Source organism: Melospiza georgiana, chromosome Z (genome assembly GCF_028018845.1).
Source record: "Melospiza georgiana isolate bMelGeo1 chromosome Z, bMelGeo1.pri, whole genome shotgun sequence".
NCBI lineage: Eukaryota > Metazoa > Chordata > Aves > Passeriformes > Passerellidae > Melospiza > Melospiza georgiana.
The window spans coordinates 28,642,871-28,669,793 of NC_080465.1; the positions used below are offsets into that span (position 1 = coordinate 28,642,871).

The window sequence follows — 26,923 nt, forward strand, 5'->3', positions numbered from 1 at the left end:
CCTTGTTGGGACTTTTTCTTTTTTTCTCTTTTTTTGTTTCTTGTCTCTGGTTTTTGCAGGGGTTTCAGTAAGGCTTTGTCCTTACTCAGAGTTGCAAGTACTCAGACCTCCGAGAAGCTGTGCCTTCAATTTTCGGTGGCTGCTTTGGCTGTGGTCTGTCCTTAGATGCTGCTCTGGCTTATACTGGCTTTGTACCACGCAGTGGCTGGATGGTGGAGGAGGTGGTTGGTAGGCAGATGTGCTGGTGGGGGGAAAGGGAACATTTTTCCTATACTGTCTGCTGTGTGTCTATTGAATTTTTCACCTTTTCTGGTTGTTTCTGCTTGGTGGGTCTTAAGAAAGTACACAGAGCTGAACCCTGTGAGCAGAGAGACTTGGCTTTCCTTCTGGGAGTCTGAAATGCACCATTTTGTTTTGTCTTTAGAACTAGTGTATTGGTCTTGAGGCTTGGTTGGCAACGTTGCTGCTTAGCTATAGTAAAAGATTGCTGGATACCAGATATCCTACTTCAGCGGAGTACCTGTGGTGGTTTGACCAGGAAGAAGTGGGAATTCTGGGATGCTGTGGTCAAACCAATGGGTGCTCGGATTTTGATATTGGCACCTGATGTGGCCAGTGGGATCTGGACACACCTCCGAAAAAACACAGGGGTTAAAAGCAGAGCTTCGGCCCTGCGAAGTTCTTCTTGGGCCTTCGAGGGACGGAGCTGGAATCTCCCCTGTCAGCTGCTGCTGCTGGGCCGGGGAGGGGCAGCCGTGTGGTAGGCCTGGGCCTGGACAGAGATGGGGGGTGAGGAGGCCCTGGAGGATGGAAGGGTGGAGGAGCCCCAAGAGACATCGGGCAGCCATCCCCCCCCAGGAGAGAGGGAGGGCGAGCCGGCGACGACGAATGTGATAGTAGCCGGCCCAGGAGGAGAAAGGGGGGGAATGCAGCGAGGGAGGAGGTGCCCGGCCAGCCGGAGCAGCAGCGAGTGTGGGAGTGCTGGAGCTCTGGGACAGGCAGAGACTGAAAATTTTAACCCCTTTCTTTCATGATTGGGATCAGCAAAAATGCTGATCCTCCTCGGAGCTGAATAAGAAGGGAGATAAGAGATAAGATAACAAGGACCTGGCCTGAAGGATGTGGAGAAGCCTGGCTGAGTGGGGAGAGGTGATTGGAGTGGCCTTTTGGCTGGACTTTTCTTGTGTAGCCATAGACTCACCCAGTTTTATTCCTGTGACACAGAGACTGCACTTAGGGGGAGGCAGTGCCTCAGAACCAGGAGGGTTCATTGTGGGGACCCCTCAGCCCCAGGGGGTTGGATAAAAATGGGGGGGACAGATGTCCCAAAGCAGAGACTGTGCCTTTTTGGAGTGAGACAAGGCATCCTTAAAAGACAACCCTAAAAGCAGCTCTGGTCCATGCACAGTGGTGAGAGCATTGGCATGGAAGGAAGATGTCACAAGTGGCAAAAGGACTTTCCAGGCGGTGCTGAGTAACAGGGAAGCACACGAGGTTCCAGCGTGTTTCAGGGGAAGCCTATGGTGCAAGAAAGACTCCTCTCCTCTTCATGGACTGAAGTTTGAATATCCAAAAGGGTGGTGCCAGACTGGGCAGTTGGTGATTTTGGGGGAATGTATTGGATTGGGAAATCTTGGTGGTGGGGAGGAAGAAAGTGCTTTTTTGTAAGGTTTTCAATTTTTTTTCTCTTATAGGTTTTTTCTTCTTTTCTTGTAGTTTAGGTAATACAGTTTTCTTTATGTTTAAGCTGGAGCCTGCTTTGCTTATTCCTGGTCACATCTCACAGCAGACGCCAGGGAGGAAGTATTCTCATGGGGGCACTGGCTCTGCCAGGCCCAAACCATGACAGTACCGTAAAAAGAAAGAATTGCTTACTGTGGGAAGTAAAAGTATGCTGTGTGTTAATTTGCTTGAATATCTTGGTCTAAAACATCTCCTTCTCAATGAAGCACCACTAGATTGGAAAAACAGAAGGATGGAATCTTTGTTCAGAAGTCAGGAATTTTACGAATATCCTTGTTTTTACATCTGCCACGGACATTGTTGGATTTCATCTTCAGTAAAATTGCTTTCTTACCCATCAGATCAGAAACTTACTTGAAATCCAACTCAAATAAGCTGTGCCAGACCAGATGTTTCCTGCAAAACAGCATGTGCAGACAGGTTTGCATGTAGATGTGCTTATTGAGCTGATTTGCTTATCTCTCTTCCAAAATATGTGAGTATGTGTACCCTGGCAGAAAGTTAAACAATTTTTATTTTTTAAACTAACAAGAGAGGGAATATTGATATTGCAGCTGAGGTAAAGTTTTGGGTCTGCAGTATGTGAACAGAAGAGCCTTCTGTGTCTTTCATGCCTTTCTTCTTGGTTTTGCTGTTCCTTCTGTTCAGTATAAAAATATATTCCTAATTAATATAAATGATTTATGGGTAAACAACACTGCTCTTTTCTAGAAAGAGCAATGTACTGAAGTCAAACATGCTTTAGTGAAACCAGCACTTATTTGCCTTTTTGTTTTTAACAGGTGGAAACAGCAGAAAAGGTGCTGATGCTGCTGGATTTGTCTACTATTTAGGTGTATTGGCATTTTTTAGCATGGTTTTGTGCCTGTGCTGTAAGCTGCATGGAGAACTCATCATTCTTTCCTTGAACAATATGGTTGCTTTACCTCTGAAAATTTTTGAGCTAAACAGCTAGTCCCATATATTTATCTAGTAGATAACTACAGTGCAAGCTCTTACTGCTGATAATGTGAACTGTTTTCTCTATTTCTGACAGCTATGAGGAAAATATCAGTTATTTTATTCAAGTCACACTTAGAATGAATCACTGCATCTTGGCAGTGCTCTTTGTAGTTTTTCCATCTGTCAAGTGTACCTACTATTACAGCAGACAACAAGATACAGATGACTTCATAATGGGTTCTGACAGACCTTTTTTGAAATATAGTATTGTATTCTGATATGCAAAAGTAAATAGATTCTCTTGTTCTTTGCTGAGATGGCAGTGCTAACTCCATCATGCCCTTTGTGCTCTCATTTTTGCTGCTCTGGAGATTGAGGGTTCTTGGTTTTCAGGGGTCATATGTAAGACATGGTGGCTCTGTCTTCTCAGGTGCTTCTTTTAGGATGACGCAGTAGGATAATAGTCTGTGCAAGATGTATGTGTTTCTGCAATTCATAGCTTTCTGCTGGAAATTTGTGCATGTCTCTGTGTGTGTTTTAATCTACTGCGTGTTAATTTTTTGCATTACAAGAAAAAAAAATCCAAACAACATGGTTCCTTTCCTTGCCTTTACTTCTTAGTGTTGACCTTGCTTATCTGTATGTGGCCCTGTGGGTGTCCTCTGGAGCTGTGCTGCATGTGTCCCTTTGTGCCTTAGCTGAGTTTTCCTTTAGGCAAGAAACTCAAGTCTCAGGTGTTAGACTTCTTTGGATTGTTTTGTGGTGTGCGTGGATGTTTATGAAGAGGCAACGCTTTCAGGAAGCTGCATTTTACTCTTATATGCTCTGTATGTTCCACCCTCAAATTCAAATTAGGAAACTTTTCAAATGAACACACAGATTTGAAACCTTTGTGAATCTGACAGTATTATGCACTGTCTGCTGAGAAATGAGAAGTTATAATCTATCTTGACTGCAGAGAGGGAATTTTGCAGAGAATGCATGTGGACACTGAGGTATAGGTGAGCTGTTGAAGGACTTAAGTGCTGATGTACAATAGAATTTGCATTTCTGGGACCTGCGAAATGCTGGCATCACATTCTTCCCCTGTGCTTACAGTGTCTGTTCACATGTAAATCCTTTGAGAGTTGCTGCCATTTATTAATTTTTAAAACATTGCCACTTGTGTGTTGCAATAGTAGGGAAGAGGTTGCTTTGCTTAAAAATATGTACCTTGAGAGCTTGTACAATATATTACTAGTAAATGTATACATTTTGGATTTAACTAGTGTCTTATGATGCATATATATTTGCTGACTGCCTCGTCTTCTGTGCTTATTTTGTCTGTCTTTTGACTGCTGGAGTGCAGAAAGAAAAAAAGTTAATCTCAGTTTACAAGGAAGCAATCTTCTACAAACTGCAGCCAAGATTCCTTGGAGTTTAAGGATTAATGAAGCTAGGTGCCATTAGGCTTATTAAGACCAGATATCACCACACCATAAAATCAATGTAGCTTATTTCAAAGAGAATTGCAGCTACCCTTTGCCCCTGCCTATCTTTTAAGATGGTCTGTTTCACAGAAATAACACAAATCTCAATAACAACCAGTAGTATCCCTGGTACTGCTAATTCGTGATTTATTTTCTGTAGGAGCAGAGAAAGCAGCTGGGCATCAACATGGAGAACACTTAATGCCATGTAACATTGAAATCAGTGGAGTGTCTGCTTATATTTATAATAATTGTTATTTTTAGGTTCTCCTTTAAATAATTTGGTTCAGTCTTATTTGCGTATTTATTTACAGGCTCAGGAATAAGAAGTTAGAATAGTAGTGCCAGATGGAATAAGTTGAAATAGTCCAATTTTAGAAAGCAAATTACTCTTCAAAGTGAATTACTCTTCAAACAGCAAGACTAAATTAATTTTCTGAGTAAAATAGGTAAAAAGCAATCTGTTCTTTACCCCAGTGTTGTCTGCATGGATTTTTGGGTAGATGTATGATAAAAAAATGGCTGGTTCTGTTTATTGCAGATTTGCATTATATTGTTAGGAGCATTCAAGACATCTCCCTCAAGAACGCGTGAGGCTTTATGTACAAGCTAATAGTGTATATGCTAAGATGACCTTTCTTTGTCTTTCAGATGCAAATATCTAGACAGGTCAACACTAGTACATTTACCTTCCTTGCTGGGTGTAAGCCTGTCAGCTGACAGCTGTTGCATTACTGTTTGCAGTCAGCTGATAGGCTGTATTATACATTATTGTATGTATAAAATAGCTGTAGTTTGGGATGCAGCACAATGTGCCCTTTTTAATTTGCAGGTTTCCCTACTTGCTGTGATTCTTCAGATTTGTTCTCTTCTTGAAATGGTAGGACTTGGAAACAGCTGTCGCGGGATGAAGTCTCCACCACTCCTCGTGGCTGCGCTCGTGGCGTGCATAATTGTTTTGGGTTTCAATTACTGGGTTGCAAGTTCTCGCAGCATGGATCTGCAGGTAATGTTTCTTTTGATCTGCATGTCACTTTGTACTTCTGCAAGTAGTAAACGTAGTTCATGAGAAGGATGATTCTCCTTCATGTGGCGAGCCAGGAACTTCAGCTTGTTGTAGGAACTTCCACAAATTTTATAGTCGTTGCTTATCAGTAGTGGGGAAATGGGACGAATGCCTATTTGTACCTGAGAGGAACCCAAAACTTGAACACACCTGCATGTGTGATACTTGTTACTTCTGCTCTCACAAAACGTTCAGCTGTCTTGTGCTGTTTCACGTTAAAGATGTGATAAATGCCATCCTCTTTTGTCCCCTCCCAAGCACCCTCAACTTCCTTGCCATCATGGCAGTACACAAAGCAGAAAAGACCTTTGCTTTTGCAAGACCTGCTCAGCAATAACAAAAACATCTTTATGTTATCAACCCTGTGTTCATCACAAATCCAAAACAGAGCCCTATACCAGTCACTGTGAAGAAAATTGTCCCAGTCAAAGCTAGCACACTGATATTCCTAGATTTGTCTTTATCCATGACCAATAGCATTGTATGCATACTGTACAAGGAAATGTGGCTATTTCAGAAACGAAATCTGAATTTGTGTTTCTTAGTCATCTTTCTGAAGAAGAACATACAAGTCACATGTAATAATTGCCTTGTCTGATGATAACTATATTTTTCTGATGATAACTGTATTTTTTGTGGCTGTTGAGCTTAGGTTTTAATCCTTTCTGGACCATCTGTTCTGATATAGGATATGTGAGTCTAATTTCTGGTTTGTGACAATCTCTGCAGGAGAGTTTTTCCCCTCTTTTTTTTCTTTTTTTTTTTTCCTTTTCTTTTGTTAGTGTTTTTAACAAGCTGACCTAAAAACTAACAACATGTTGATTAAACGTGGCTCATGAGAGCTCCTTCCCAGTTTATCCAGTGAATTTGTATGCTCTTTGTAACTGAGCCAAATTTTAGTACTGAGTGGACAGCTGAGTACTGTCAACAGAAGGAGTTGAACTCCTGTTTCTTTCACCTCAGAACTGGCAGTATTCAAACAAGGGCACTTGAGTCTGGCCATGTGGTTAAGGGTGTGTCTTATGTCTTCTGAGACCCTGGTCATCCCTTGCTTTCCCTTAAGTCAGTGGCCTCAGGGTGGTGGCTACCAATAGGTAGTAACTGTGTCAGTACTACTGAAGTGTTGCTGCACAGCCATGAAGCAGCTGATAGAGAGAAAAATATGCCACAGATTCATTTTGATCTCCATAACCTAGAGACACAAGGTCCTCAGGTACTACTACAGGTACACTGTGCCATCTTACACATTTCTCCTAAAGTTAGCCTGAAAATTACTTCAGTTTGGCATGGTCACACAGTCTGAATGGAATAAAAGCATAGCTGAACATGGATGGAGCTTCTGAAGCTCTCTCTAGACCCATTTGTTTGTTGGCAGGATTTTGCAGGTGTTATGACTGAAATGGAAGGAGTGTTTTTCCTTGCTATTCCAGCTAAACTGCAAGTAATTTTCCTTTTTTTTCCCTCTGACTCCTCTCTCTTTTCTTTATTTCTGTGGCAGAGAGGCAGGGTAGGTGGGACATGACACGCTACATATGTGGTGTAAGGAGATTTGGAAGATTTTCTTGGAGTCTTGGAACATGTGCAGTTTTTATTATATTTAATTTTTAGCCCACCTGGAATCACCAGGTCTTTTTTCATTCTGTTGATATCCCCAGCCCCCTGCAGGTTTTTGTATTCCTAGTTGCTGTGAAGAACAATTTCAACCCAAAATGTTTGAAACAACGTCCTGCAAAACTAAATTGGTACTTACAAACAAGAGGGGTGGGGGGAGGAGGAAAGAATGCAAAAACATGAGGCTTGATTCCTTAGCGTATGCCTCTTACAGGATGTGATGGTGTTGAATTTTATTCTGACTGTAGCTGTTCTTTAAGCAGTCAAGAGGAATGATGATTTTCTGTTTATGAATGAATGGATTTTTCTCATATATGTCTTTGTATAATAGCTATATGTGAATTGTTCATGTAAAAGTTGGGCAGTGTTGTCCTCCCTCTACTCTTTTCTAGATCTTTCAGGGAATCAGATTGGTTTGAGAACTGAGTTTCCACACTGAGTTAGTTTGGGGTCAACACTGAGAAGTGTAAAGCTGTCAGAATTGTATGGGCTAAATTTAAAAAATTGTTTGACCTTGACTTCAGAAAGACTGTAGTTTCTAATCTTTCTAATGTTTATGTTTTGGGTGGTTTTTTTATGCTCAAGTACTGAGCTTTTAATTTTTCTCATCTTTAACAGAAATTTTAGAGTCTTTACAAAATATGCACTCCTGTTAATTTATGTAAAACCATGGAAGTGTGTGTCTGTGTGTATGACTAGAATCCCTGGCTGACACAGGACTTTTGTGATATCTGCATTGTTAGCGCTATTTGCTATTCCTTGAATATATTGGACAAGATTCGGGCAAGGGGGAAGCATTTTTTGATTGCTTTGGCTAATCTGCTCTTCCTCAGGGTCGCGTCATGGATCTGGAAGGCAAAGTCCGCAGGGCAGCAGCAGAGAGGGGTGCTGTGGAACAAAAAAAGAATGAATTCCAAGGGGAGCTAGAGAAGCAGCGACAGCAGATTGACAAAATCCAGTCCTTGCACAGCTTTCAGATGGAAAATGCGAACAGAGCACATCAGGAAGAGAAGGTAGGACTTTTCCTAGCCACAGTTTTCTGTGAGACTGTAGTTTACCAAGACACACTCTGCAGTGGGAAGTGGTGCTCACATGTTGCAGCTTACAGACAATGCTGGTGTGGCAAAACATTTTATATTGATTGATATTGAGAAAATGGACCTTGAGTGGACATTTTAGCATTTGTTGTATAATTTTGAAATACTAAAAAGTGCAAGTAACAGCAGTTCTGAATAAAACTCTTATCCTCTCTATAAATTGTTACCATACTTGGATTGTCCCTTCACTTTCTTTCCTGTACAGTAATGTTTTAAAAATTAGGAAAAATAGGAAGATGGACTAAGAGATATATTCCCAAATATATTTGTAAGCATAAATGGTTGACATTTATTTCTAAATGCTTTAAAAATTTTGTGGCATCTTGGCTTTCTGCCTCAAAAACTTAATGGTATTGGGAAGATATGAGAAGGTGCGACTTTCACGGCAGTGCTCCTAACAGTTCAGCTTCACCAGGGGAATGGTATTCCTTTGTGAAGAATGTGAACAAATCCATTTAAATAGCAGTGTGTATGATTCCTGCGTGTAGTATTTTGCAAACTGCTTTGCTACGTATTTTGCTTGTGTTGCAGATACCGCTTTGATTGCAGTTGCTAGTCAGTAATATCCATTTTCTCCCTATTCACAGAAGCATTTAGTTGAGAGTATTCAATTGCTTCTCTCATAGAGTCTCGTGACTGAAGTTTATAGATCAGCTTTCCAGGACTATTACCTTCAGAAGGCACATCTTGTCATGGTGATAGGTACTCTTCAGGTAGCAGGTTCACTGTAAGGGAATGGTTTGTTCCTCGAAATGTGTTGCCTGAGAAAAATATAACCAGATTTATCTTTGAAGAACTTAGAGGAACGAAAATTGATTAAAAATGGAAGGTAAAATGCTTGCATCAATGTCATACATCATTAGTTTATTTTGAAATAATCTTTACCCCAAGTCTTCCAGGAAATAATAAACCAATTCTTTTTACCTCTTTTGAGACAAACCTGTATCCTTGATAATTTCTCTCTTCTCCCTGTGTTCAGTCCTTCCATATACTTTTAAAAAGATGAGGTATAGTTTATCTATTTATTTTTTTCAATGTGTGCATTTTTAAAAAAAATATCTCAGAATATTCAGACAGTATTCAAGTAAGTAATCAAATCTTGTCACTTCTGCCTCCTGTTATTGGGTGTTGCTACTGAATGCTGTGGCATTTTCTTGCTTTCTGCTTCAGTCCTACAGGGAGTGAAAACACATGCACGAGTGGAAAAAATAAAATTCAAAGGTAAGAAAAGGGCAAATGTAATGGAGTATTATGCTTCCTTTCTATAGGCAGGTATTGCCAGAGCTACTAAAAGACACTGAAAGGGCTGGCCAGAGAATTTTCAGCACAGGCTAGCAAGAGGGGCAAGTGTTGAGAGATGGTGACAGGACCTCATCCAGGAGTTCTTAGAAAAGTTTAGTGAATGAAATGTTGCTTCTGCCAAGCATGATGTGCCATCTTTTTGCTTCAGATTTCTGGCATCAGATGAGTGTTAGGTGGCAGCACGCAATCCACTTTCCTTGTGGTGTTTTTGAGCCTAGTGGGCATACGGGAACTGTTCATAAAATGTGGCCTCCATGCCAGGAGAAGTAGTAACAGGGGTTTTACAGAACTGCTGTTGGACATGGGGTGGAATGTGGTGTCTGGGGAAGAGTCAATGTGGCTTCTGGAAAAGAAAGTCTTTCTTCTGAGTTATCTTGGAGTTTTCTCTTGAAAGAGCTGGTGATAAAGGCGAGGGAGAGAAGTGAACACGTTCACACCTGGAGTTGAAGTGGCTTGTAGAGATATTATGCAGCCGTGTGGTCAGACAGTGATATTGCAAGGGTGAATGACAAGGCAAAAGTTACAAAGCAACTTAGAATTACACTGGGTTGATTGTTGTACTGTGGAGAGGGTTACCAGTGGAGTTTTGAAGTGCTGTGAAATGCGTTGAGGGGAGCAAAGGTCACCAAATCTGTGCAGTAGTTTCTCTACAGGAATCCAGAGTGCAATTTACAGGCTGTACAAGGGTCAGCAGAGGAGAATCATCACAGTCATCTTCAGGATTCCAAATGGTACAGAAAATATTTGTGGCTGGAGAGGAAAGGCAGGGTTGTCCTGCATTCACTGATGTGCCTCAAATGCCATGATCAAGTTGTAATTCAGACTGAGCAGAAGGTAGTGCTCTTCATGCAATAGGTGGTGTGGCATCCATAATACCCAGTTACAGTGTGTCTGTGTAGGTTAACAAGCAAATGGATGGCCTTGGACAAACACCTTACCCACTTCCAAGGTGTTTGCTCTATCTCCATGTGTTCCTCAGACAGGCAGCTGCTGCTTGGAAAATACTGTGCTTTATGGCTGCCTTGGAATTCATTTGGCTTTTCAGTGTTAGAGGTGGGATGCTGGGAAAGGTAGATTGTGGGGCCAATGAAGTTGAAATTCCTACCTCCTAAATTCTTTTCCCTCTATCTCCCTAAAATACAGTTGTTCAGTCTATAAAGCTTGCTTAGAAACCCCAGGAAGTTATACCCTAGGGAAGTGGTGCATTGGACTAATTTCCTGACTTCTGCTTTCTGTGACTGGAGAAGAGCATGTGTCTCACTCAGGAGCCTCAAGTGGTAGGGTGAGCAGGTATGTGCCTGTGCACCATTTTGTATCAAATTCAAAATTTGCTTTTCTTGTGACACACAGCAAATGTCCTGTGGATATGCTGTTTGTTTTCCAACTCTAGTTTAAGAGTAGGGAGAGCTGTTTTGCTGGAAAGCTGTGCATTTGTAAAAAGAAGACATCAGCCAAGTTGCTATGGATTCATCCACTGTAATTCAGGAATGCCTCGGATAGGGTGGCAGGGAAGATAGGGAAACCTTAATTCTGCTCACTAATGACCTTTATTGGAAGAAGCTGTCTAGGATCAGAGGTTATTTTACAGAGGGATATGGAATATAAGAAAAGTCAGCATCTGAGTGATTTTTTGTTTGTGTGTATCTCTGTCCATGTATAAATGTATTTTGTATGTTCATATCTTGAGTGTGTAAGATATGAAGGTATATAAAGGATATAAGCATATATCCTTGTTTTTTGGCTCCATAGATTCCAGTGGAATCTAGGATTCCTGGGAGGCAAGTAATGAATTCACCCTTTCTGATTGTGGGAAACTTTCTCCTTGAACTGAACATTTACTCTGTGAGAATTAGTGGCCAGTATTTACCTAGTCAGGAAGAATGAATGCAAATCTGAATCCTGATACTCTCAACCCACTTTACAAGCATTTTACAGACTATAACTAACTAAAGTCGTTTTAATATAATATAATAATAATATAATTTGAGTCGTAAATAAGAGTTTGCATAGTTCTTGCTGTTCTTAAAGAAAAATAAAATGCTTTCAGCAGTTCTGTAGGAATGACTGGTCCCTCTCAAACCTTCCACTTTTTGAGGAAGAAATTACGGTTCTTTTGTCTGTAGAGGAAGCTCACATATGAGAGACACACAATCTGGACTTCTAACCAAGAGCAAGTCACAAGTAACATTTGAGACACATCATAACTGCACTTTATCTCTGCTCACTGTGTCTTATTACTCTGCTGATAAAACCCAGAATAATTACAGTTCTGATTTACTTTCATACCAAGCCAAAACACCAGTAAGATGTTTTGCTCAGTTAAAGTCATTGTCACTAGCAGTGCAGTAATCACTTTGAGTTAAATCTGCTTTCTTTTGTAGTAGAACTGTCTCTGTGCTACTTGAAGGATGAGGGCATAGAAGGTTGGTAGTCTGAGCCTGTTATACTGTAATGGAGTATTATGCTTGTGTGGGCTCACCATTCACTGGGGCAGTGTAGTTCTGGAAAATTACTGTTGTAGTTATTTTCTTAGGTCTGAGTGTGTATGAAACACTATTGCCCCCAGTCTATTTTTAAAAACACCTGCTTGAATTTTTAAGGATTAGTGTAGATTTAGGAAATGGCTTCTGCTATTCCATGCAGAAGTAGAGTGATGAGAACAAGTAGTCTTACTTAAACACTCAATAACAACAGTTCAGGAGTGCAAAAAGGCTGTTTCTAATCTGTATATTCTATGTGGTTGTTATTCAGGACTTGCAGCTTCTGGGATTTGCAGAGCCACAGAAGTCTCTTTGAGGAGCATAACAGGGCAACAATGTGTTTAATATCTCTGAAATGCATGAGTATGATTTTGCAGTTGGTAGTTTTCTTTGGATTTACATAAATCTTCTCCTACCCAAATCTTGTTTTACTGAGAAGGGCCAAGATTTGTATGTTCTATGTGAAGCATGTCACTGTCCTGTTGCTCAGTATCTTTTAACACTGGCCACAGCTGCTCTCTGGTCCCCTCCCTCTGGGAAAATTTCAATTCCTAGCAGTCTTCTGACACAAAGTACCTATTGGTATGCAGGGAGTCGACTCCACTCAGAAGGAATTACAGTAGTCTGTAGGAGAGAGTAGAAAGGTACCTTTTCTTTTTCACTGAAGTCTATATCTATTTTGGGTTTTGAATTTTTTTTCCAGCCCAAACAGTGCTGCATGTTCTAGTTTTGGAAAAGTTTTGAGGTAGGAGAGCACTGCCTCATGTCCCATATTTGCCGCAGCACAATATTACTAGATTATCAAGGGAAGTCAGTATGCTTCCTCATAACTGGTACGCAGAAGTCTAGAAGATCACTTCTGTTCAAAATATATCTTCACGTGATGGAAAGAAAAAAAGGGTGGTCTGAGGCTAGCTAAACTAGAGAGGGGGAATTTAGTGCATATGTAGTTTGAAGTTAACTCTTGGAATGTTGCTACCTCTTCACAGCTAAATGAATGGATAAAAGTCAGAAGGTGCATTAGATATACCTGTGGAAGTTTTTAATTAATATTCTCATATCATATTATTTTGTTTTGCTTACATTGCCTACTATTTGGGTTTTTGTTAAATGTAAAATGAGGGGAAATGAATAAAGTGAAGTGAAAGTCCTGTGGTTTCATGGGGCTTTTTTTTCTCCAATCTACTTGCTGTTGCCCAGTACCTGTAATAGTAATTTTTATTTGTGTGTGTCAAATACCAACCCTCTTGTGCTTAAACATTAAGAAACTAACTTTGCAATTTTGGTGGTTTTGGAGGCAGAACTGCAACATGTCATGGTATGCATGTCCTTGTGTCCTCTGCGACTAAACAGAACCTAGATTGCTTTTGTCACAGGCTGTGATACAAGGTTGAGTCTCAGATTTTTGGCAGAACTACTGTACAGAAGTGGTTTTTTGGGTTTGGGTTTTGCTGGGTGCGTGGGTTGTTCATTTGTTTGGGGTTCTTTTGTTGATTGGGTGGGGTTTTTTTTATGTTTATTGAGGAAAAGTGCAATTTCTGAATGGAATTCCTTTATTGGGACATAGGTTTCAATGAACAATATCTCCTCCATTTTGAGCTTGAAGTTTGTTCCAAGGCTTACTTAATTGATGTGCCTCCACTGAAGTATAAGTGAGTGTGCAACACAATGATCAACTTTAAAGAGAAATATTTCCTTAAAACCATATTTATCAACTTTTTCCCCATACACTAATACATAGTTTGGCTGTTAGTCTCTTGGCCTGGAACCAATAAGACTTTTTGTGGTAAATTCTCATGTTTTAACACCAGCTGGCAAGTAAGTATCATGCAGACGCTTCCTCACTCTCCACATCTCCCTCTAGATTTTTGAAGAAAACTCTGTGTTGAGATAAGAACAGTTTGATAACTGAGAGGAATAAAACCCAACAGAGCAAGATATACACAATCCAGTTGCTCAGTGCGTGCTGTATGGTGCTGCCCAAGTTGTCCCCCAGCAGCTATCAATGCCTCCTGGCCAGCTCCCGCACTTTGTCCCTATGTTCTGTGGTAAGTAATGTCCCTTTGGCCAGTTTGGGATGCCTGACAGAGCTTCCTCCTGGTTTCTTGTGCACCTGCTGGCTGGCAGGGCATGGGAAACAGGCCAATCCTTGTCTTAGTGCAAGCGATACTGAACAATAACTAAAAGATGAGTGTGTTGCCAGCATTATTTTCATGCTAATGCCAGGGTAGTGTGGGGAGTTGTGGGAGCATACAAGACAGAGCCGCTCTTTCTCTTTGCTGGAAGGACTTAAATCAGTTTGAGTTAATAATTAAATAAGTGCCCTCCTTTTCCCTGGTTAATTATAAATGTATGTTTCTGCATGTATAAATTTTACCTTCCCATCCTGCTTTATTCACAGTTGGTTTTGTTCTTACCAGTTGAGTTACTGATTCTGTGGCTTATCTTTTTCTCCTTTGTGCTATATTTGTGTATGCAAAGCCCCTTTTTTCTTAAGTTTTAGTGTTTATGCTTATCAAACTATTTCCTTTCTCTTTTTCTGTTGCAATTATGCTTTTATATACATACTAATTATGCTTTTACACCCACCACATACAGTCAGTGTTAGAAAGGACACATGGCAGTTCAATGTGCTTGGGTTAGCTTGGTTCTTGACAGTAGCAAATGCTGGAGGAGTTACTGAAGTAGTACCTCCAATGAATATGTGTATGGAGAATACTGTTCAGCATTATTCAGATCAAATGAATTTACATAGTCCAAAGTATGTGCTCAAAAAAAACCCTTCAAATAATTTATCTCAAAGCTTCCTCATGCATATTTCTGCATTATGCTCGATTATTTTTAAACAGTAGCTTTAGCTTTGTGTCTCTTAACTGGAATAATACTTATGTAGGCATGTTCTGTGGTGAATAATAAACAATTCAGCTGCTATTATTAAAAATTTGCTGTACAGCTGGAGCAGTTTGTTTCCCACACTATTGGTGGAAGTGTGACTTTTGAGTTTTGATGTCTGAAGTGCTGCTGTCCACAGCATTGTCTTCAATCAAAAGATTTGGTTTTTTCCTCTTTGGTAGTCATAAAGACTTCTGTGCAAACATGTTTACGAGTAGAATAAGCTGGAGCTATATTATAGATTTACTGTATCACAGAATATCAGATTTTGGTGTGGTAATAGGGGAATTTTTCCAAAGCTGGATTTTTTGCTCCTGGGGATTATAGCTATTGTTTTCTGGGCTAAATGAAGTTTAAAATGTGATTTTCTTTCTAGAACTGAGTATTGGCATGTGTCTGCTGAGTACTTCCCAGCAGTTTTCATTCTTGACCAGCATAAAACCCCAAAAGTAAATAATGTTTGCTTAATTTACAGCCACAAATTGAAAATTCGTTAACACTTGAATGATAGGAGGAAGAATGGAAAGCCTGATGTTATTGACTTAGTGTGATTGGAAGGTGGCAGTTGCAGTGCTGTGCTGTAAATTATTAAACAGTGTTTCCTGCTCAAGTTAAACAGCTAACTAGGATTTAACAGGTTTTTGCCTGGACTGTTGCCCACATTTTCAAGGAGATAGGTGTGGCATTGCCAAAAGGAAGTTTTATATGCAATCCATGGAGGCCAAGGCAGACTTATTTTTTTCCCTGCTGTGATTCAAAGAGACTTTTTTTTAATGTGGAAAGTAATTTTTCTTACTTCAGCTAATCACAGTTATTATTGTCCTAATGTTCAAAACATGTAACACTTGTATGTTTTACTGTCACATAAGTGATCCTGGCATTTAGGAGTTTGATTTTAAGGACCCCCCCCATTCAGTCCCACTCGTCCCTCCCCTTTCCCCCCAATAAATAGAACCAAAACAAACAAAGCCCCACAAAAAACTCTAAGAATATACAATTATAAATTGCTCTATCATGCTGATTTTTCTAGTCCACTGATAGTTTCTGGTAGTGGCCAATGCTGTATTATCCTGAAGGTAGTAATCCTGGAACAACCTGGCTACATTGTCCACACAATAGCAAAACTTGGAATTTCCAGTGAAACATTAATTTCCTTTTCCTAATAAACCAGTGAAAAAGAGTGAATTTCTTATTTACCTATCCTATGAGAAAGGAGAGGGAGAGATAAACGATCCTACATACAAGTTGTTACTGTTTTTTGAATTTCTTTTTGCTACAGCATGACCTTTTTTTCTTGAGGTTTCATGGTGGTGTTCACAAAACAGCTGTACATACAGAATGGTGTAGAAATACTTAGCAACAGCTGAATGACCACCTCTGTGAAGTGTGACTCTTTAAAGGGTCATTCGAAGACAAATCTACTGCCCTGCTGGGTCCTGTTCCACTCAGTTTTATTGAACGCTGCACTCATGCAATCAGCTGGCTCTTACTACTGTAGCCTTGGGAAGAAAGGCACCAACAATGCTGTCAGTGTTTCAGGGTGACTTGGGCAGACAGAGTGGATGCAGCAACTTCTTTTTGGGTGTGGACATACACACACATCAATACTAGAGCAGAAACTTTGGGCAACAGAGGAGTTGATTTCTGGGACCATTGAAGAACCCTGAGGGTTCTCAGGACAAGGATAGTAGGGAAACTGACAATGAAGCCTGAGAAATGCCTTCCTAAGGCTGGACTGGATTGTTTCTGAAGAGTCAGTGGATCTCTTTTTGTATTCTTAAGAACTCTTGTGCACCAGACTTGCTAAATTATGCATGTGAATCTGAGTTATCCTGGCATCTGCCTCACAGGAATAATTTCACTTAGCTGTGACTTGATTCAGTTTTCATGTGTTTTGGGGGATGTGTGTATATGAAATGGTAGATGGAGATTGATGAAAGAATAGACGAAACGTGTTCCTATGTTGACTGCCTCTTCAGAATGAGAGGGCGAGCAAAGTGAAGGAGTGGAGGAAGGCCACTCCAACATGAAAGCAATCGAGAAGAAAGGTACAAAAGGGATACAATGCAAGGGTTTCACATTGCTTTCATGGAGTTGCTTTATGCTGAATGATGAATGCTTTCATAGCTTATTTTTGCATGCCTGAATACATGTGTATTGATTCCTGAGTGAGAGGGTAATTGATTGTGAGCTGTGATGTTGTGTTCTTCCTTCAAGAGATAAATAAAGTCTGACTGTGACTCCAGTAATGAGATGAAATTAAAATAAAGTGACATGCAATTTTAGTATCTATAAATTCCTTTACATTTTTCCTCTTTTCATTTGTGTGGTGATATCTTCCCTCACTCCCCTATACTGGAAAATCTGGGTTAAAGTGAATGTTGTTTGCAGTAGGAGATCTCTAAAGCAGCTAAAAGGTTTTGTTCAACTGTGACACTGTCAAAACTGTGGCGCACAAAAGGTAGATCTTGTTACAAGTGCTTTGATAGGTGTTGTTTATAATGGTAATACAGGTCCTTTGCAATTAAAACACTGGACTTTTTTCTGCTTCTTTCAGGCAGTGCTGATGAGTAACATCACAGTAAATGATCGACTGATTCAGAGTCTACGAGGTATGTTGTGGTACCCCTATGACTCTCTCATACTGATTTTTAGGCTCCCTGTTTTTAAGACTTGGATTTTTCTGTGGTTTTAGGTGAATGCTGCCTTTCTTCAAGTCATGGGGGTGGTACAGAAGCTGCTATGACTTAGATATTTCATCTGCAAGGTTCCAGTTAAGTGTCAGTCTAATCTGCCACAGTAGTAGGAGGATTTGCCTATGTAGTGCTTGATGTAGTACTCCTGACTCTTATGATAGAATATAAATAGAACTAAGTTACATAATTTTTTTCTTCATTTTACCTGGCAACATATTCTTGCATTCTTCCCTGAGGTGTGGGGTCATGCATTTTAGCACCAGAGGAATTCACAAATCCTATATTAAATTTAAAAAGTCAGTCTAAATAATTTCTAATCATGGTAGTGTTTCAAAATTGTTGTTAGCAATGTATTCTGGGGGAATACATTGGGAATGAATCCTATGAAGTATGTATGTTGTGGTGTTGTCTTCTGATGCCATCTCACAGAGGTTTCTATCAGGAAGAAAACACTAAATCATAGATGCCTCTGTTGCTAAGGAACATGGGTATACATTACATATTATTCAGGGAAGCATTGCAAGCTTGATAAATGTGAATGCTGTTTTATATTGTGCTGTGATTATGATTTCACAAATGTAAAGGTTTTCCAGACTGCAACTTAGCAGGGTTTGCATATCAGTTCTGTGTATTCCTTAAGAGGAAAAGTAGGTAAAAATATGTATTATACTGTTTTGCCAATATATTATGCTGAAAGGTTATTCTTACCAGATCCCATGCACCCTTGTTGAATAAATTCAACAATTATCTATGCATTTGTTTATGAAAAGCAGTTTGCATGACAGATGAATAAATTTAGCATTGTTATTGCAAATTTGTTTCTTGATGTTTCTGGTTTAGAATCTATATGTATATATGTATCTTAATGTGTATTTTAATCCTGCTTTGACCAGAACACTTGAAAGAGTTGCAGACGGAATATGGAAAGCTACAGCTGGATGTTTACTGGTTTCAGAAGAACCAGACTAACCTTCAGAGGAAGTTCTCATATGATCTGTAAGTATGTTCTTTAGGAAATTTTGACTTCCCAAATTGTAGGTGACTTGGTTATAACCCAGAGTACTCCTGTGTTAGCCATAGCTCTGTTAGTAAATACATGTTTTTAAAGAGACCAGTAACATCTGACTCATCTAAAATTGCTCACAGTTGATCTTGGAGAATAGCATTAACTTTCCACAGTTTTTCTTCTCTATGCCCGGAAACTTCTTGATATTCCTTTTATTGCAAGAGAATAAAGGTAGCAATATTATCACTTAAGAATTGTGTGGGAAAATTGAAACAGCAAGAAGTTAAACTGTGAAGAAGTTTGAATTGAGGTAGGGGAATACCTGATGAGAAGCTGTACCTTATTGAACTGACAGAGGTCTTGGGAATTTCTGGTACCATCAAACTCATGTATTCTACTTTACATGACATACCTAGTTATGGCTTTTTCTTAATATTTCCCACTGAATTTTAAAGCATGGATAACTGAAAGTTACTTATCAGTATCCTTATACTAAACACACATTTCTGGTATTTCTAGGAATTTCTCCTCAGTTCTTTCTGCTCAGTAATATTCTTGTTTCTTCTACCTGCCTTCACAATCTGTAATATCTTCCCCCATGTGCATAGATATAAAAAATCATTAGAATTTACTGTTTGTATGTTCTCATAATGATGTTCCATCAAGAATGTAATTGTTGTGATAGGTATTTTTTCAGCAGCCATTATTTAGCCAGGTTTGTAGGAATTATAACTGAAAGTGGAACATGACACTCAAATAACTTGAATTCTGCAGGCTACACTTGAAGTAAATATTTTCTTATTTTTATTTTTCCCTCCACCTTAGAATTGCAGATTAATGCTAGTGCTTCTGTGATACTTACTGATTACCAGTTGGTTGTCACCTTTTTTTGGATTATTACTCATGCAATAAAGATTACCTGGATGGATTACATTAGTGGAAAATTTAAGACTTCTAACAGAAAAGGAAAAGGAAGAAACTTTAGTTTGTACCTGCCTTTCAATAAGCTGTGTGTTAAGGGGCCTCTCCCCCCGAGTTTGTTGTGTACCCTGGTTGTTAAGCACTGTCTGTTGGCTGTTTAGCTAAATGACAGACCTGAGACCCATGGACCTCTGTTAATCGTTCTGTGCTAGTCACTGAGTCTGTTTTCCAGTGTTGTCTTTTAAGTCTGAGATCAGCAGGAACTAATAGATCTGTATATAGCACAGATATCTCTATCTGCTGGACAGTCATGCTCCACATGAGAGGTACACCTGTTAAGCACTGGATTGATATACACGTACAGGGAAGTGCTGCGTGGCAAATGTCGTTAGTCTGGCTTACGAAAACTTGGAGGTTTATTACCCATATCTGGTGAAGTGTTTACAAGCATGGCTGTGTTGAGGAAATCACTGACAGAGCACCCCTTGCTTGTGGTAGTGTACCATAAAGAATCCCTTTTGTTTAACAGAGGAAGTTTGTATTCAGACAGCATAGCTCCAAGGTGTGGTCTGGCTCAAGGTGAAGAGCTAAGCATGATTCAGTGGTAAAAATGGGTTTGCTTTTATGAGGGTAAGTATAGAGACAAGTGTGATAAATCAGCCATGTGGTAGTTGAACAGAGACTCAGCTAGCTGGTCCGTTTCTGGCTGGTCTTGAGGCAGGTGCACCATTCCCTGCAGAGCCTCCATGGGAGTCTGTAAAGGCAGTTATCTCAGCCAAGGAGCAATGCTGCCTTCACTAGCTTTGCTTCAAAATACTTAAATGTTCATTTTCTGTTTCTAGACTTTTTTCCTAAGAGTACAAGTGAGGAAATTTGGAGTCAAATTCTCATAAAATAATTTATAGCTTCAGTACTGTGCAGTACTCACACAGTTCTAGGAGGAGCATGTAATTTTAAAACATTGCTTGTTGTTTACCTTTAGGGAGGATGTTGCAATGTGAATATTTCTCCGCTAAACTAATTTACACAACTAACTTTACATTGTTTAAGTAATTGCAGAAATGGATATGTGGTGGTGCTTGGCTACATATGTTCCTCTTTGCTACATGCTCGCTTAATACTGTCACTTTAAATGCTTACAAACAGCCTTTTCCCAATGTGATTGTGGGCTTAGAAAAATAAGAATTATTGGAAAGACTCCAAATGTTATTTTTAATCTGTCTTCCTTCCTCCCCTCCCAATTAGGAATAAACTGCTGTGTTGCCTCTCTGTTCATCTGCCTTGCCAGGAAGTGGCATTAGACCTGATTATGTGCTTCGTTTTACCTGGATTTGCATGGATGAAGGTTTTGCACCTTAGGTAGCAAGTACACTGTGCCCAGTGAGAAAATAGAGAGACCATATTATTTGTATAAAAATAATGAAAATGTTATAAAAAGATGACAGAAGTCAAATGTCTTTTTCAAGTGGCACATTGTAAATTACTCTTCTTAAACATTCAGTTACTGTTCTGTAGAAGACAGTGGTAAAAGCAGTTGTGCATGTGGAATGCATAAGAACAAAAATCTATGAACTTAGAAGGAAAAAAAAAAATCATTGTGTCTTTTTGTACTGGAGTCTTGAAGTTTCATCTTAGCATTTTTTGGAGCAAGCTTAGTGTTTTCCATGCAGAAGTCAGCAGGAGCTCTCTTGCCTTAGTGGTGTTGTGTGCAAAAGGAGTGCACATTCCTCCGCAGTCAGCTTCACAATGTACCCTTGGTGTGCACTGTGCCCAGTGCTGTCTGGTCATGGTTAGAGCTGCTACAGCAAAGGCTCACTGGCGCACTGACCCTTCTCTCCTGCAGCAGCCAGAGTGAAACAGAAGCCTCTGGACTCATTTTTTGAAATTGTTATTGAATACATTCCAATATTCAAATGCATTTTTGTTCCTAAAGAGCTTTGTTTGTTACATAACTGCATGGATAAACTAAGGCTATCCGTGTACTCTAGAAGCTGTTGTAAGCATGAGTAGAGTGTTCAAGTCTCATTTAAAAGAAGGGAATTCTGTTACAGATAATAAGCTTAAAATGCTGAGGGTTTGTCACAGATGTTAACTGAGCTTTATTTTCATGTGCACTGTGGGATCAAAGTGCAAGCTTTCTCAAATACTCTGTCTCTGACATCAGGTTGTCTGTGTACTGCATCTTTTTCAAACTTGCAAATTGTTACACAATTAATATGTTCTTTTATTTCTTAGAAAATAGTGAATGTGAGTATAACTCAAGCCTACTCTGTTTTACTGTCTTTGATGTTCACCAGTTTAAAGCATGGCTTATTTCGTGACTCTTCCATGTATTAGCACTGTCAAATCAGATGTTAGAATAATGTCTGGTCTACAAGAAGTCATAATAAAGGTAGTAAGTCAGTTAGCATATCTATCTGCTACTGTTCTTCCTTTCTGGTGTGAACTACAGAAGGGATTTTTTGCCTTTGAAAGGCAGGGATGGAGAAGGGTGAAAGTGCAATAAAAATGAATCATTTGCTGTGATAAAGTGCACGTAGCCTGGAAACTCCTTTGGATTACACAGTAGTTTATTTTCAGCTTGAGAAACTGCAGCATGCCTCTCTCAAGCAGCTGCTGTTGCGCGGAGGGTATTGACAGTGTTAGACCAGTGTTAGAATAAGACTGGTCAGAGCCAGAATAAGGAGAAATTCACCCCCCTTCTTAGTCTTAGTGATGGGGATGAGAAACTTGCAGTATGTTGACCATGCTGTTGTATAAAGGTTGCTGGAAAAGGTTTTGAATTCAGAAAGATGTGTTTGCAAGGCCTGTAGGTGATTGTATATATAAAAACTGGAAGTTATGTTTGAGTGGAAAAACAGATGAGAGAGAGAAAGGAGAAAAGGTTTAAAAATCCCATGAAACTTCTTTGTTGCTAGATTAGATTAGATGGAAAAGAAAATGTGGTCCCCAGCCAAGAGCCTGCTCTTCCTTGGGCAGGCTGTCCAGGGCAGTGGATACTGAGGTTGATGTGTTTTCCCCTAGTGTGACACATTTGTTATTGGGATCCACTCAAATTGCTGTTCCTGTTCACAGTGGGGTCAGAACATACTTGGGGTCACATGATGACTAGTTTCTAAGGCTTCTGCGTGTGTATTATGGGATAATGCTTGTCTTGGTTTGTTATTCACTAGGTCTTGTTCTACCTTTGATATAAACTGAAAGCTATAAAATGGCTAATGAAAAGAGTGGGAGAGAAAGGATGATCTTGCCCTGACTGCAGCCTCTTGCCCTGACTGCAGCCACTTGCCTTGAGAAACAGATTGACGAAACTCCTGGGCTTTGCACAGAATCTCCAGCACATCCACAGAAGGGGAGAACACTGCCCTGGCAGCTTTAGGAAAAGCACTGCTGCAAACAGCAGACCTTAGCTAGGAGTTAGGGAGCTGTGAGGGAAAGGCAGGCTGCATGGATGCAGATAGAAGACTGCTGTCACAAAGGTTGAGATCCTGATGGTGCTTTGTAACTATTAAAAGTTTGTTAAAAGATACACAGTGCTTGCATCTTTAGAATATATTCCTTCTGGAACTTACAGTAGCTACTAGTGAACTCCACATCTGTAACATATGTTTTGTTACAACTTGCAGCGCTGCACTTCGCTGAAATACTGAGGAGGTGTGTTCAGTTTGCTAACACTAGATTACATCTGTTTTCTATTTCAGCTGGTACTTTTCTGTTTTGTCTTTCTGGCTAAAATCAAAATATGAATTTCTGTAATCACACTAGAAATGCTTCGAGAATCAAAATTGATTTTAACTTACCTGGACTTGACCGGTTAGCAAACACACAATGGAAAAATCATGTAGCTTGTTGAGCTGGTCAGACAAAATAGTTTAAATTAATTTCTTCCAATAGAACTTGCCTGCTCTATGAATTTGTCCTTAGGACTTAGGTCAGTGCTTCATTTTTTCCTAGTGACTTCTCAAATGTAAAACCAGGTAGTAGAATTAAGGCAATAATAAAACGTAAAGAAAAGCATAAATATATGAAGGAAAAAAAAATAGATAATTTTACAAAATCACCCTATAGAAGAGTCTTGATGAAATTTAATCTTCTTGTTCGTGTTTTTTTCAGCTCACAGTGCATCAACCAAATGAAAGAATTAAAAGAACAATGTGAAGAAAGGATAGATGAACTTAGAAAAAAGAATAGTGATGTACCACAAATCAAAGAAAACAAAGATGTCGCAGAAGATAGTCGGGTATGGTTTGGATAATTTCTTGAAAATACTTTTTAAAAAATTCTTAACTGATTCTTCACCTTTCTGCTATGTCCTATTAGCATTTCTCCATCTCATTAAATTTTTCACTTCTTCAGCATTTGTTGAATGTTTCTGATCCGTAGGAAATGGGGTGATTTCAAATTCAGAACAAAGAGATGTCCTGCAAGAGATTCCAAATCACCGTGTCTCTGAGATGGTCAGAATTTGAGAGGTGATGCCAGAAGTGGTGTGGGTTCCATTAAGGAATATTTACACAACTGAACTTTAGTTAATAATACCTTTTGACTTTGTTGAAGTACTTAGTTGCTTTGTGTGTTAAGGATGAGGATAAGCTGTGAATCACTTCAGAGAAGCAGCAAACCCTGAATATTGTAGTCCAAAGATCATCAGCTATGAATTTTCACAGAAGTCCTTTATGTCAGCATTTTACTGTAGGAATAAAGAGATAATCAAATATTGTAGCTGTTTGATGTCAGATATTCTGAGCCAAAGAATCATGAATTCATTGCTGAACCTAATGAAGGTTCAGCAATGCAGTAGGTCAGGCTTGGCAAATAGGTTGGCTGCGTGTTAGCTGGCTTTTTCTCCTGGGGTGCAGAGGGTGGCAGAAAATCCTGAGAAAAGGTAATTTCAGTTCATTCTGTTGTCATGACATGTGATTTATTCATGCTTCTTCACTGATACGGGATTTCGTCAGGGATAGGATTTATTAAGCTTGATATGGATGGCCCTGGAGAGAGGCAGTCAAGCTCTTGGGTGGGAAAGTACCCAGTTTATTTCTGTACCAAAATAGCTCTTTCTTCAGGATTACTGAAGAAACAAAGGTTTTAGAAGTTAGACTTTTCACACGTGACTGCAGTGGGGCCTTTCACGCTACCTGAGTGGCCTACTCTCATTACAAAGGCAGTGGAGGTTTAGTGGAATATACCCTTTTTTATTTGGCTAGGAAAAGGCTGAATTTGATGGCTTCAGAAGTGAAAAGGGTAAGGCAGTGAGGAATGAATCTTGGTTTTACAAAGAGGTGAAAAAGCGTGTGAGAAGACAGCTAAAACATCTGCCCACAGATTCCCATAGGTAATGGTTTCAGTATGTGTCCAGTCCTTTATGTAAAATGGGGGAGACAGAACTACTCAAGTGTTGTACTGAAGTGACCTTTTATTCTGGGAACCCGCACTATGTGAAAGCTGCAACATGAAAGAAGCATTAGAAACAGGAAGTGCTATCCAGTTATACCTTAAAATAAAAGTTACAGCTCTTGTTGATAGTTTTTATAAACAGTATCAAATAAGTAGATAAAAAGTAAATGATAAATACATCATTGTAAGTAAATAGAACTTGCATCATTTGGAGATGATATAGTTAGTTTGTCAAATATATCTTGTTTAAGAAAGTTTACCTAGGGAAGACCCTAATAAAGAGGTGGTCAACGTAATTTTTAGTGTGGCTTTGCAATAGGTTTTAGTTACAATTACTTGCACTAGATTCCTTTGTTTGTTTCTGCATTTTGGGGTTTTTTTACCATTTCCAGTTTGCAAGATAAATTATCTGAGAAGGTACTTGAGGAATTTTACTGAAGCCCCTCTGCAGGACAACTTCAGTCTCCTGCACAAAATGAATAGTTGGAGGCAATTTTTACTCAAAGCAGATTATCTGTGAGGCAGAGCAGGTTCTCTCTTATGCTTTTTATATATAAAATGGGTTGATCTCAAAAGAGCTAATGGATAATATAGGTATTGCCTAAATAATTTCTGTCTGTTTGTGTTCCCTACTATGTGGCAGTGTTTCTTTGGCCAAGCTGTAACTTTCTCAGTTTTTTGCTTGCCCAAGAGTATCAACCTTTTGCTTTTACAAAAGCATACTTATAGTTTGTGCAAGATGACCCTGACAAATCTATGTATGTTTTTGTCCAGTGTTTTAAGCTGGAGTAATTCCTATTTTTAAGATGTATGTGCTTATGTAATAGAAGGTCTGTCTTAAGACAGAAAAAAAAATGGAGTGTTGGTTGGTTAATAACTAAACAGCTTTACTTAGAGCTCTGTAATTTGAAGAATGATGTATACTTCTTGGCTGAAGAAAATACAACATGTTCAATTCCTATCTTTTTATCCAACGACTTAAAAAATCAGCATATACCCTTTGAATCTATTTGACATTAAGAATTACTTAGCTAGAAATTTAAGGTAAGTAAAGGGATTTTGCATGTGTAATTAAGAGGTAACTTCTTGCTATTAAGTCCAGGCTCAGTATTTTTGCAGAATAATTCATGCCCAACAAAAAGCGAAAAATGGTCTTATGCTCATTTTCTGATGACTTCCACTACAGAGAGTGATCTTAAGGAGCTGAATTATTTATAGAATAGAACCATGTTTAAATACAGCATTTTTGTTTTATTGATTCAAGGAAGATGGAGTTCTTCTGAATATCTTTATTGCAGTAACCAAATATTCTGCAGTACCATTTGCTTATCACACATCAGTAAGAGTTAATGCTAGATTAGTTGCTGATACTGGGCTTCATGGTGTTGACACAAAAAGATCTTGTTTTGCCTGGCTTTGATGGAAATTAAATGCTTTTCGAAACAACCCAGTAGTCATGCTGCAACTCTGGCTTCTTGGTGACTTAGCTACTTCTTTCTGTGTAGCTACTTCTTTCTTTCTTCTTTCTTCATTTTTCCAAGTGACTGAATGAACATTTGACAACATAGTGTTTTATTGCCCTTGTTTTACTGCCCTCCTTGGATAAATGGGAAGCTACACTCTTGACACTACCAATGACAACTGGTAACAGAAAACAATTCTGTCAACTGTGAGACTTCCTATACCATAAGACTGCCCATTCATTTGTATGGTACCTGACACAAAGGTTTGTATCTCTGAATGTGCATATGCTTGTTCTTTCTCTGCATATTTGGCTTTTTTTTTAATTTATTTTTTTAAATGAAGCAAAACCAAAAGTGCAACAAAAACAACCCCACAGAACAAATGGATTTGTAACACTCTGGGTTTTTTTCACCAAACTGGTATAAGGTATAGAGCAAAATGGGTTCCATGTATATTTCATGTTCAATGTTCAATGTTTCCATGAATTGAATTGACATAGTCCTCTGCCAGTTATAGAATCATAACATGATTAAGGTCAGAACAGACCTGTAAGATACTCTAAGTCCAACCATTAACCAAGCAATGCTGGGTTCACCACTCAGCTATGTCTCCAAGTGCCAAATTTTTGTGGGAGACCTTTGGAAAACTTCCAGGAATGGCAGTTCCTCTGCTTGGACAGCCTGTTCCAAAGCCTGACCACACTTTTAGTGAAGAAAATTTTCCTAATATCCAATCTAAAACTCTTCTGGTGCAACCTGGGGCCATTTCCCACTGTCCTGTCTCTTGTTACCTGGAAGAAGCTGATCCCTACCTTGATACAACTGGCTCCTTTGGGGT

General features: G+C 39.3%; 1 protein-coding gene across 2 annotated transcripts in view; it reads left to right on the top strand.

The window, feature by feature from the left end:
* The window catches only part of GOLM1 (golgi membrane protein 1), a 34,824-nt gene that overhangs the window by 2,733 nt on the left and 5,168 nt on the right, over positions 1 to 26,923 (top strand). The window contains exons 2-6 of one of the 2 annotated variants that reach the window (XM_058043317.1): positions 4,987 to 5,160; positions 7,665 to 7,844; positions 17,160 to 17,214; positions 18,192 to 18,294; positions 23,339 to 23,465. In XM_058043317.1, coding sequence (XP_057899300.1) covers positions 5,032 to 5,160; positions 7,665 to 7,844; positions 17,160 to 17,214; positions 18,192 to 18,294; positions 23,339 to 23,465 — 594 coding nt within the window. In that variant the 5' untranslated portion in view covers positions 4,987 to 5,031. The remainder of the gene's footprint in view (positions 1 to 4,986; positions 5,161 to 7,664; positions 7,845 to 17,159; positions 17,215 to 18,191; positions 18,295 to 23,338; positions 23,466 to 26,923) is intronic. The other variant, XM_058043318.1, reaches the window with a different exon arrangement.